Below are 13051 nucleotides of genomic sequence, written 5' to 3' on the forward strand. Positions count from 1 at the left end.
TGGAAAATAGGGGAAAAGCATTAAAGCTTTATATGTTTTAACTTGTAGTGACTGTGTTTAACAGTACATGGGAGGAATGAATAATGCCATTGGTCCTGTGGTTAGGAGGATTTATTGCTGTATATTTTCATATTTTATGGTTGAAACTCCCCTGTCTGTAATATTTTAAGTTCTTTCTTACTTTGTTGAGTAATGACCTTACCATGTATGTTTTTCCTGCGAAGCTTCTGTTTCTGGGCGTCACTGTGGCCATTAGGAGGTACTGGTAACACTGCAGGATGGCTCCCACAGCTCTGCTGAAACCCAATCTGTCAGGCTGCTTTTTCTCTCCTGCTTGCTTTACATCCATTCACCTCTTCATCAGGAAAGCTGCCACCCTTCAAAACATCTATTCCTATATATCTTTGTTTCATTTACAAAATTGATTTCTCAATCACCACGATATCTTGTCATAGTCTTGTTATATTGTTTATTGTATTCAATTTCGAAAGGTGATGACCAAAACCTGTCCAGCCATAACGCTAAGATGTGTTTTTCACACAGGTCATTTTTTTTTTGTCTTCTCATCATCGGCAGCAGACCAGATTTTCTCTAAATATGCATAAAGTCCTGTATTTTTATGTGTGAATGCATGTACTCATGCAATGAATCTTGCTAATGTTTAAGTGAGCACGCAGGCTTCTCAGTGGTTTAATGGGCTTGGGAGGGATATATCTGAGGCAGCTTGTGCATAGTTTTGGGTTAAACAGGACTTAGCATCTGAGAGGAGAGGAGAGCCCTTCAAAGATTTATAAATTCACCCTGGATTTGTAGAGCTGCTCATGCAGGGTGAGGGTTTAAAAATTTTGTTTTATGGATATTTAGCTTCTTTCAGTGTTCATGTCCAAGGAATAAACTGTGGCAAAAAATAATATGTCAGGACCTCCTCTCCTCTTATTTACGAGTCCATGAGGATGGCAGTTGTCAGTGGTACTGAGCCTGGGCTTGAAAGGAAGGCCGCTGTGGATTTTATACTCTGATGGTATCTTAATTTAAGTTAATGTGTCCTAAATATCTCATTGCATATTAATCTGGATAAGATGCCCTTCTCTGTGCATGTTTGTATCTTTTTATGTGGACTTACTGCACAGTAAAACATGTATCTGGTGTGTTTGTAGGTTATGTGCAGAGTCTGATCCGGCGTGTTGTGAACAACGTGAACATTGTGGTAAACAACCTGATCCTGAAGTATGTGGAAGATGACATTGTGCTGTCGGTCAACATTACTTCAGCCGAGTGCTACACGGTGGACGACATCTGGGAGAGGGCCTTTATGGATATCACTGGTGAGCAATAGCTGCTTATATTCTAACTAGAACATCCTCTGAGACAATAACCTACATACTACAGTAAGTGTTAGTTTTAACAGGTCACACAGACATATCAGACAAGTTTAAGTGACACTATTTGTTTCAATGACCAAAGTCAGCTCCCAGAGACGTCTTGACAAACTCAACAGCCTGATTGGAGCACTCAACCCATTGACATACATATTTTTTTATTAGTGCAAAGCACAATCAAGTCAGGCTCTTTTATGTTCACTGCAAAATAATGTGCATTAATGTTGTTCTCTTGTGTCTGTGCAGCTCCAGAGCTGGTCCTGAGAAAAGTGATCAACTTCGCCGACTGCACCGTGTGCTTGGACAAACGTAATGCAAGCGGCAAGATCGAGTTTTACCAGGACCCACTGTTGTACAAGTGCTCCTTCAGGACACGCCTCCATTTTACCTACGACAACATCAATTCGAAGATCCCATCTGTCATCAAAGTGAGAAACGCCATATTTCAGCAACAACTGCCAGCATCTTCCCGAAGCTCAAGTTAAAAATGTCATTTTGCTTTCGTCCAAACATGTTATGTGATGGAAAAGTTTTGATTTGTCATAGCAGCGGACACTTGTTAGACAATCATGTGGATTTAAAATCAATAGCAGGATAATGACTAATTTCAGGCCATTGTTCTAATCCAGTGAGATTCTGGATTCACTTCCTACAAAACAAACATAAAATGTGCATGACACATTTAATATGACGTGTGATCCCAGTAACAGCAGTGTTTGGTACTCAAGTACTTTTGAAAGAGATTTGACTTTTTTCAACATTTCATTAAATTTTGGTGTTCATATTTAAGTGTCAGAAGATGTTTGTTCAATCACAGATTCGAGTGTTGGCGGTCCATTTAATGAAGAACTAATTCTTAACGATAAGTCTCATGCTGAAGGATTTCAACTTCTAAAATACAGAGATTCTGGTTTACTAAATCTGTATCTTAAACTTGTTTTATCCTACATTATTTATATGTTGCTCAATGCCTCCACTTCCTTGTTGTTACTCTATACTGTAAATTTACTCACATTCAGAACCTAATTTGTGGTTTGTCGCTGTATGTCATCATATAACTTTGTTGAACAAGAATACAAATTTAGTCTCAACATACATACATTACACTTTTCCTGTATTTGTTTTCTCAGATCCAGACCATGGTGGAGAGCCTGAAGTTGTCCATTACTGATCAACAGCTACCCATGTTCATCCGAGTCTTGGAGCTGATTATTGCCCTGTACTACGGGGAGATTGGAGGACACAAAGAGGGTGAAGGTGAAGAGGGCGTTGGTCACGTCAAGGAGGCCGGAGACAGTTTACCAGGTGAGCCAAGTCTCTTTGGGAGAAAAGTGCCAATTCTGTCAATGACCCTAACATTTCTTTGGTCTGCCTTTTTGTTTTTTAATTTATTGTTATGTAAAAAATAAATAATGGAGCTGAGTTTCTTTAAAGCTACTTTCAGTGGAACTTTACACTTAATAACTAGCAATAGCTTGTAACTTTTATATGTCAAATATGATGTGTTAGGCCATAAATCTTATAAATGAAGCCTCATTTTTGCAGAGACTGCTGTCCTGTAGCTGCACATTTCTCCCCATTTAGCAATTAAAGGGTACTCGCAGCAAAATACATCAATTTTCACTGTCTAATTTTTCTGCAACCTTTTTTCTAACAGGGCGACAACATTTAAAATAAAAAACATGAGGAGCCTGATATTAACTTTGGACAACAAAAGGGAATGCTCTTGTTTTAGCTTAAAAGCAGCGGGTTCATGAATGTGACGTTGAACATAAATCTGGTCTTCTCTTCCCTGCATAGCCTTTGAACGGAGGCTGTAGCTCAGACAGTAGAGTGGGTTGCACACGAATCGGAAGGTTGGTGGTTCGATCCCCAGCTCCTCCTGTCCACACGCCTAAGTGTCCTTGAGCAAGACACTGAACCCTAAATTGCTCCCGATGGTGTACCATCGGTGTGTTGTAAGTCGCTTTGGATAAAAGGGTCAGCTAAATGTAATGTAACAAGTATTTTTCTGAGCGTTTTTTCCACCAATGTCAAAGTTGTGTTTTTGAGACAATGAAGCCTGCGTTTTAATGCAATGTTTGTAGATCTGTATGATTCCTGGAACTGAACGGTTCCGATGCAGCACGTCGATCTCATGACTCTCTGCTCGTTGCCTTGTTCTGTTCAGGGGCTCTGTCGGTCCATATGTTCCTGTTGTTCCTAAACGGGACATTTAACATTGCTTTGACCGTGGTGTGCGCTCCTCCTGCTTTTTCCACAAACAAAATCCAGAGCGTATAACTCGACACAGACCGTTGTCATCAGGCCTGATCGCCTCCATGTGGATGGAGGCAGCAGAGAGGAGGATGAAGAGGAGAAACAAGGAGGAATCAAACACAGGCCCACTTCTGTCTTTCTAATTGAAGCAGCATAAGAAATCACATTGCTCATTTCCAGCAGCTGAGTATAATGCTTATTTATATTCAGCATGTCTCATAGGCATAGGCACATACTAGCTTACTGTACTTACTGTACACTCATTGTACTTTGCACACTCAATTTGGCCTTGTGCCAGTGAGGCTGTTAAACATATATGTTGAAGTTATTCCAAAAGATCATTATTAGTGATGATGACACCAATCAGCCACAGCATTCAAACCACTGGCAGGTGCAGTGAATAGTATTGATTAGGTTACAATGGCGTGTGGCGGGATATTATAGCAACAGTCGGCTCTTGAAGTTGATGTGTTGGAAGCAGAAACAATAGTAAGTTTAAGGATTTCAGCGACTGTGACGAAGGTCGAAGCATCTTCCAACCAGCAGGTGTTGCGGGGTGTTCCTGGTATGTAGTGGATGTGAGCAGGATATTGCACCCTGACATAATGCAATCATTTCTCAGGAATGGTTCGGGAAACATGACAAAGAGCTCAAGGTGTTGACTTGACCTCCAAACGAGGGGATGTTGAAGGTTTTTTTGCCTTTTCCCCGAGTTGGCTAATTACACCAGTGTTATAAAATGGGTTTTGGATATTTGAAATAGAACATTGGTTGCAATTGACCGATCAATCAAGTTTATATGAAAAAGTGTGTTTCATGTTCAGGCATCCCATTAAAATATGAAAAAATGATGACCAGGTTAGCAATGACACATGATTTGGATATTTCCATGCCTGAAAAATTCTGATTTATATGGGTTAAACACAAGATTTCATACAACGACTATATACTTTTAATAACAGCAGTTACCCCTTAAAAAAAACACCTCATTCCCTGAACACCTATCTCATCTCTCCCAACTGCTCATCCTCATCCCTGCCAAACAGAACGATATCAAGTCCCAGATCCCGCCGGGCGAAGTCAGGCTCTGCAGCACAAGGAGCAGATTATGGAGGAGAAGTTGTGGGGAAAGCAGAAAGCCCAGCACAATATAGTTCATTTGCTCGCTCCTTCTAACTTGCTCCCTGCCTCTTGGCCTGGAACTTTCACTGCAAGTTGGCGCAGCTTCTAGTTCGGTGTCCAATGCCAGATGTAAGAGTCGGTGTCATGCTACTGCTATGCGGAGCCTCTGAGAATGAATTAGTATCCCATCACAAAAATATACAAGAGGGGACCAGCTCTTGGAACCTGAGCACCCCCAGATCTTGTTATGCTGGAAGTAATCGACAGAGTGAAGAAGCTGAAGGGGGCAGGGGGCAGTTGTGCGTGTATGTGCTGCAGTAGGTGGGTGTGTGTAAGTTGGCAGAGGTCCGAGCTTGTTCACGAACATATGGTTTTCAGTGTATTCATTTCAGATTTAAGAAGGAAAGCTGAACTATTCTAAAAATCATCCTCAAATGATTTATTATTCATAATGAGGAAATATAATTTTCCAAACCAGGACAGACAGCTTTACTCTGGATACTTTCTGAGCAGTTCAATCACATGTTGATACTTACCCGGAGTGACTTGGCCTACATGCATATTTATTGTTAGTGGGTTGTAGTCTGTAGGAGACAATCATTGTCACATGATTGCTGGAACACGAAGCCAGTATTTTACGTAGTATTTCATCTCATTCATCTGATTTCCCGTCGGCTGCTTGTGGTGAGTCTTTGCTGTGTATTCTGGCTGCGCTGGCCTGTGTATGTGTGTTTCCTTTATTTACTCTCGCTGAGAGTCGGTTTCTGTAACTGATGCTGTTGGACTGATTCGGTGCTCGTAGTTGTGTTTTCGTTGTTATGAAATGAGGGTGTGTGTGTGTGTGCGTGTGTGTGTGTGTGTGTGTGTGTGTGTGTGTGTGTATATATATATGTGGGAAAAAGATTTAGTCAAGAGTAATGAATACAGTCTGGATCTACTGTTTGTTGTATTAATAATCCATGACTTTTAATTTAAAGTGGTTCTTTCGAGAACATTTTCAAAGGGAATATTAATTTTTCCCTCATGTGAAGGTGTTTTTCTTTTTGCCAATTATCGAAGTGGAAAAAGCCTCGTAATGTGTTTATGTGCCCATGATTCACTGTAGCTGCACGTTGTTTGTTTGAGTCTTTCTCTTTTAGCTAAGAGCCAATGTCTCATTAATGAATAGCCCAAATAGGTGAAGGGTGCGGGATACTTGTGTGTCACTAACCAAAGCAACCTTTCAGTCAGGATTTTACAGCTAGTTTTCCTACTGTCTGAGATTCAGTGAAGTCTGTGAAACTCTAAAAAGTCGAGCGGTTGGAAACACGGATGACTAACATGCTCGAATGGACCAGCTGGTCACGGCAGTGAGAGCTGTATGGTTTCAACGAGTATGTGAAGAATTATGAACAGAGGACTGTGGCTGCTTAAGTGTGGCGGACTCTCACTGTAGCATACATGTGAGCTTTTGTATGAGTGCCTGCAGTTGTTATGATTTGGCCAATATCACATGTAAGCTTGTTGTGCTCTGTAGGTGTGCAGGGGACTAAGGTGTTAAGTGTTTACTTTGTAGGTGGGTGTGTCCTGCCTGTCCCCAGAGGGCTGTTGAGTGAGATGGACCATCACACACAAATCAGCCAGAGGCCACACGCTATCGCCGTGTTATAAACCTCATGTGGCTTTCTGATGCTCCCCAGTGACGTGACGGGATCTTTTTAATACGAGCGTGAGGTGCAGAGGCCATTGAATGTAGAACTCCATGGACGTGGATGAAGCTCTGTGTGGTCTGGTCTAGTGTTCATTTACATTCTCCTGCTTTGAGAGCCAAAATGGCATTTTGACATTAATGTAATTCTGGTGGTATTAAAGTTAATAAATAGGAGACGTATATGTTAATATGTGTCTTTGTTATATCAAAGTAGGTAGGATGTTTGTGTGCTCACACACACAGCAGATGCACGAGTTGGTTGTGCTCAGCGGTCAGGTAACCGCTCCACCTCTCCCTCTATAAACATGGAGGGACATCTACTGGCCTGTGAGTGCACTGCCTTTTCTTACTCCTCCTTTCTGTGTCGGTGTCACTGAGCTGTTACACACACACACACACACACACACACACACACACACACACACACACACACACACACACACACACACACACACACACACACACACACACACACACACACACACACACACACACACACACACACACACACACACACACACACACACTCTCTCTCTCTCTCCTTCACTGGTTTAGATATACACTGCTGCTTTAAAGACGTTGGACTCAGGGAATCATGCCCAGACCCTGACACATCCTATTGCATTGATTCTGAGCTCTGCTTATGGACATATGCTCACTCAGGTGGTGCCACACTTATGTACTGAGCGTTGTCTGAAAAAGATCCAGTCAGCCTTTGATTGCCCTCATGCTGTAGAAAACAGGAATATTTTACGTGAACGCTCAAAGTGCTCTACTGCACGGCAGCATATATTTTGGCCGGCCCAGATCACTCTCTGGGAATTTTTCACTCACATCTTGGGATTAATACTTCAAAGTCTCCTTAAGCCGGTCTGTTTTGATCACTTGATTGGTAATTGTACTTTTATTTTGATTGCCTTGTAATTCAAACGTAGGCTTCGTCAGGCTGTGACGTGAAGTGAAATAGCTTAACTTGTTGAACTGACACCTCAAAGGCTTCGTGGAGTAAAAACAAAAAGGAAACAAAGAGAAATGAGAGCTAGAATTGGACAGGGATATTGGGCTAGAGAGAGAGAGAGAGAGAGAGAGAGATAAAAAGCCATAACATGGGATTTCCAGCTGCCAATTCACAAAGTGAAAGATTTAATTAAAATATGTCATAATTTTCACCGCCTTAGCCTCTGGGATTCCTAAACTGTGACCTCACGGACAATATTGTTTTCTCGGAGAGGACGTGAGGCCGTGAGGAATGGGATTACACATTCTTGTGTATTGACATCAGCTTCCTCTATCCCGACGCGTATGGAAACAGACATGATGGGACCAGTTCAGGGGTCAGGATCTGAGCCGGAGGAGTGCACTGTGGTTTGGGGATCCTGCGAACCCTGTAATGGTTTTCTAGGGGAAGACTTTTGCTTGTTTTTTTGTCACAACCAACACGCAGTCCACTTACCTTTTCCATCACACGATCTCCTGGTGTTGGCCTGTGACCTGTAGTAGTCAGTGCTCCGGTCACCTCCACCCCACGTCCTCCACAGTTCACCATCCCCCGCCTTCACCTGCCGAGCTGGACTCATGCTGCTGGCTCATAGCTACCTGGCTTCCTTCGTGGCCTCCGTTTCAGTCTGTTGGCTTCTCCTCAAATATGCAACCCAACCTCTCGCTGCATACATTGGTGGACCTGGCCGGTGTTGTTGGCTGCAGCACACACAGCCTTGACCACTGGGCTCAGTCAAGGCTCTCCTCTGTCAGGATGCTGGCTGACAGGCTGTGCCCTCTGGCCTCCATTGGGATGGATTTCCCCTTTCTGTCTGTAGTGTTCATGCAGCAGTGAGTTCATGCAGCACACAAATACTTACACACCTGCATGCTGGCAGCAACTACTGTGGAACGGCCTCGGTCTGTGCTGGTTTTGTATTTTCCCTTGACAGCTGAAACAACTTGCTTGTATTAAACTGCCCTGAAGGCACGGACAGATTCATTTTGTGTGCTGCTCTGTGTACAGACACTTCCATTGTCAACTGTTTTCTTTCTGTTCAACCAGTTTGTTCTCAGATGCTGCCTCTGAATTGATTTATATATTGAAGTAAAAGCATGCTACGGTGGAACAGTGTTTATTTTATTTGAACCCTTATTTAAATATATTCATGCAATATTGTTTACAAATTTAATACATTTGTTTTTTGTATAAGAAAGTGACATTTGTTTTTTAGGATTCTTATTATAATTATAATTATTTTTTTCATATCTATTTTTGATTATTATTATTATTGTTATTATTATTATTATTATTATTATTATTATTATTATTATTATTATAATCTTTGGTTGACTCTTTCCCGGACGTTTTTCCCAGCGCTAATTCAAATACAGTAAAATCATCTGCTTATGTTTGCATTATACCTAATTAAGACTTTTATCTCCTCCAGGGATGGGTGTAGATATGGAAAGGCAGGGGTCGAGCCAGTACTCCAACCAGGACCTCTACATCCAGTCTGGGAGTCCTGAAGACAGAGACGAGGGTTGGGTGTCTTGGGCTTGGTCCTTCGTCCCAGCCATCGTCGGCACGGAGGAAGAAGAAGGAGAGGAAGGCCTCTACCAGCAGAGAGAGACGGGAGGCGTCCTCAACAGTCCCCAACAACACACACCCAAAGACCCTATTGTTTCCATCAGCTTCTACTGCACCAAAGCTTCTGTTACCTTCAAGGTAAATCAGCTGTTTAATTAGAAATTAAAACATGCATCAACATAAATGACTTTATTACAAAACCATGTCACAAGGGCTGGAATGTAAACCAGCAAGCATTGGGTGAATTATACTTTTTTGGTATGTGTAAAATTGTATTACACATTAACTGAAATTCTAAATTATTAATGAATTAGTCGTATAATAATAGGAGAAGTAGATAATTACTATTTTTAAGACGTATTCTGCATCAAACCAACAGTAAAAACGTGATATGAATGTGATTTAGGATTAAGTGCTTTTGAAATAAAAAATAGATTCAGGCAGACATTTATATATGTATATATATATATATATATATATATATACATATATAAATAAATATATATATAAATATATATATTATATAAATTTATAATATATATATATATATTTATATAAATATATGTATATATGTATGTGTGTATATATATATATATACATACATACATACATGTATGTGTTTAAAAGACTCGACCTGAGCAGAGGCCGGCCTGGTAAGTCATGAATTTCTACATTCTTCACTCCAACTGCCCTCTGCACCTCTACATCTTTTTATTTTATGATCATTTTCAGTTTGAGCCTTCAAAACAGCTTGATCCTCAGGAAGTTTCAGTCCTGCTTGTCTCTGTGTGCGGTATAGCAGAGGGTAGTGTAACCGCTAACTGCCGTCTCGGGTCACATTAATGTTTTAAACATTTTACATGGTATGACGACTATTCAGAAATGGATCTCAAACGTTAATCCTGCCTGCTCACTCAGAATAGTTGGAATTCATGTGTGTTTCCCCTCAGATTCAGGAACTTCAGATCACATTACCACTCGTGTGTGTGTGTCTGTGTGTGTGTCTGTGTGTGTGTGTGTGTGTGTGTGTGTGTGTGTGTGTGTGGTGTGTGTGTGTGTGTGTGGTGTGTGTGTGTGTGTGTGTGTGCGTGCGTGTGTGCGTGCGTGCGTGCGTGCGTGCGTGCGTGCGTGCGTGCGTGCGTGTGGTGTGTGTGTGTGTATGTGGTGTGTGTGTGTGTGTGTGTGTGCGTGCGTGCGTGCGTGTGTGCGTGCGTGCGTGCGTGTGAAAGAGAGAAAGAGAGAGTACATATATTTGACAGTGTGTATGATCAGTGAAGGGGAGGTATGTCTTGGTGTTTTTTTAGTAATCTTTAAATTGTTCCTGTATTGTTTGAGTTCTTTTAATCAATTAATTGCCTCTCGTCCGGAGTAATTGCAGACAGCTGAAAGGATGGTTTTTTTTTTAAACGTTCTCGTCTCTTTCCTACAAGGAAGTATTTAGTTTGAAGGAATTTCATGTCTTTGAACAGCCACTGCCTGAACCTGAGTTGGACATGGATGTGGAATCAGAGAGGTATTTTTAGAGGGCTGACGCACTCCCCACATCTCTTTGATCAGAGAAATTGGCAGAGTCATTTAATGACTTTGACACACATAATGCATTGTTTAGCACTGACCATTTGTTCCCCTCTTTTACTTTTGAACACCTGTTCTCACTGCATGTCAGACGTCAGGCCATTTTTCATTTGAAGAAACACCGTTTCTTTATTTTTTGATATTTGTATTTAAGGCACCAACAGCAGAAATCAGGTGTTCCTGCAGCAACTTTTCCTTCAGATCCTTGTTAAATTTCTGAGAAATGGACATAAACACAAGTACCCAGATATTCACATTTGGTGTTATAACGTTTCCAGGATGCATCATAAAGAATTATTTGATTTCATCATTTGTGTTGGACTCCTGAAGCCTGTAAATGGTCTGATATATAATAAATGGCAGTTATAAGTGAGGGTAGTGGCATTTACAACTGTTTGTATTACTGGCTGTATTAGTGTTTGTGTTGGTGCTCCAGTGCTATGCTGCTACTCTGTCTTCTCTTAGCTGTGTTATTTCAGGTCAAGATACAGTCAGAAATGCCCTACAAGGCTGGAGCAATGCTTTATTCTTATTGGATGAACATTCACTATGTTTGTCTGCCGGCAGTTGTATAATGTCAGTGCCACTGTTCACTGATGTCGTCGGAGAGAGCAATTCTTTATTCAAATAGAGTAAGATCCGTGCTCCTCCCAGGGACCTGCAGGGTGGGGTGGTCCCGGCACGTGATTAAACCATCAGGATGGAAAGAGGGGAAGGGAGCGAGAGTGAGAGTCTGCTCCATCAGTGGGGATAATAAGGCACAGCTGCCTCTCGCTCTGCACCTGCTTCCTGTGTTGAAGTTGAGCGAGTTGGGCTCTGCACATTCTGCACTTCACCAACACTTTTAAGACAAGTCCACCTCAGAAGCATCGCTGCTCTGTACCCGCCTCACCTCAGCCAGCTAGTTGTGACCAGGTGCTCAGTCTGTCTCTTGCTCCACCTCGACAGCCTCAGTTAAAGGAGCAGTGTGTATGATTTAGTGGCATCTTGCAATGAGGTTGCAAATTGTAACCAACTGAATGCCCCTCCTCTCCCTTTCCTTTGAAGTGTGTAGGAAAATCTATGGTGGCTGCGAATCTCACGGAAAACGTCTGAGACCTGGTAGAAACGTGGCGGTGCACACACAGCGACCCGGGCTCCCTGTGTACAATATGAAGGGCTCATTCTAACATAAAAACATCATTTCCATTTCTGCCAACAGATCAAGCCTGAATCCTTCACCAAGTAAACCTTTAATGTTTTAATGAACAAGTCCTCTTCTATAAAATGACTTGTCGTGTTGCCCCTCGGTTTGTTAAAGGCTTTAGTCATGTTCTGATTGTCATCCCACCAATGCCAGAAGGGGCCTTCCCCTAAAATCAGAGAGGAGTGGCTGTCATGTGGTTTGATGAATGTTTCTGGCCTGAGTCCAAACACGAAACAGAAAACGACCCAAAAGTCCCACGGCTGGCATCCTGCCTCCGATCTGAGAACATGTCATATGTCCCTGTTGATGTTGTTGTTTCTGCTTTATGATTTTCTGGGGCCAACGTTGTCCTTCACATTCAAGAGGTTGCAGAGCTTTTACTTATTTATCAAATCATGGATTTTTTTTCAGCAGTGAATTGTCGACACACACACACACACACACACACCACACACACACACACACACACACACACACACACACCCACATGCTTTCCATTTTTTTGTGTTGTTGTTTTTTTAGTGACATTACATTATTACAATAACCATCACTGTCTCCACACATATAGAGGAAGCAAAATCTTCTCTGTGCTTCAACAGCTTTTAGCATTTTTCATTTTAACACCAAAATTTGAACAGTTGTTCATTTAGTTTTGCTCAGATTTCATGGTTTTTATATACATTATCTGCAGCAGTATCACAAAGTCTGAAATGTAAGATAAATTTTTTGATTTTCATGGTCAACTGCTTCGGTGTATTTTGTGGACATAAAGTATTTGGCCTTGTTTTTGTGTCTCAGATGACTGAGACTCAGTCGGAGAGCAGCTACTACAGTCCTCAGAAGGTGAAGTCCAGAGAGGTGCTGTGCCTAGAGCAGGAGGGGATCACTATTGAGGTAATGACCCTGTCATCTGAAGTACATGTTCATTGTAGGGCTGTAATCAAATTATGGATTATTATCTTTTATTGATGTATTTATTGCAATTTATGACAAAAAAAAAACTGTCTTCAATACCAGCAACAACTCCAGTCCTAATGTGAGAAATTATTAACTGGTCTTGTCATAATTAAGATGATGCAGGAGAAAATAAATGTGTTGTTACAGTTATTATTGAGGCAAATGTGAAATATTTATCTTGACAGATGTTGTATCATATTGGCCCCTAGATTGTAAATGGTAGTAATAATGATGTTGTGTTTATTACTGAAACAACATGAGGCCTCAACTATTTCTGTTGAACAGTAGTGGACCATTTTCTAATGATTTTAACG

At 41.4% G+C, this 13051-nt stretch overlaps 1 protein-coding gene across 1 annotated transcript in view; it reads left to right on the top strand.

Moving 5' to 3' along the window:
• Positions 1–13051, top strand: part of LOC138211820 (intermembrane lipid transfer protein VPS13B-like) — a 322041-nt gene that overhangs the window by 25689 nt on the left and 283301 nt on the right. Inside the window, 5 exon segments of the mRNA XM_069171937.1 lie at positions 1158–1325; positions 1626–1807; positions 2510–2684; positions 8880–9157; positions 12579–12674. Of these exon segments, the coding sequence (XP_069028038.1) occupies positions 1158–1325; positions 1626–1807; positions 2510–2684; positions 8880–9157; positions 12579–12674 (899 nt within the window).

The sequence above is a fragment of the Embiotoca jacksoni genome, unplaced genomic scaffold (assembly GCF_022577435.1).
Source record: "Embiotoca jacksoni isolate LCO1_2020_lvr unplaced genomic scaffold, fEmbJac1.0.p SCAF_50, whole genome shotgun sequence".
NCBI classification, from domain to species: domain Eukaryota; kingdom Metazoa; phylum Chordata; class Actinopteri; family Embiotocidae; genus Embiotoca; species Embiotoca jacksoni.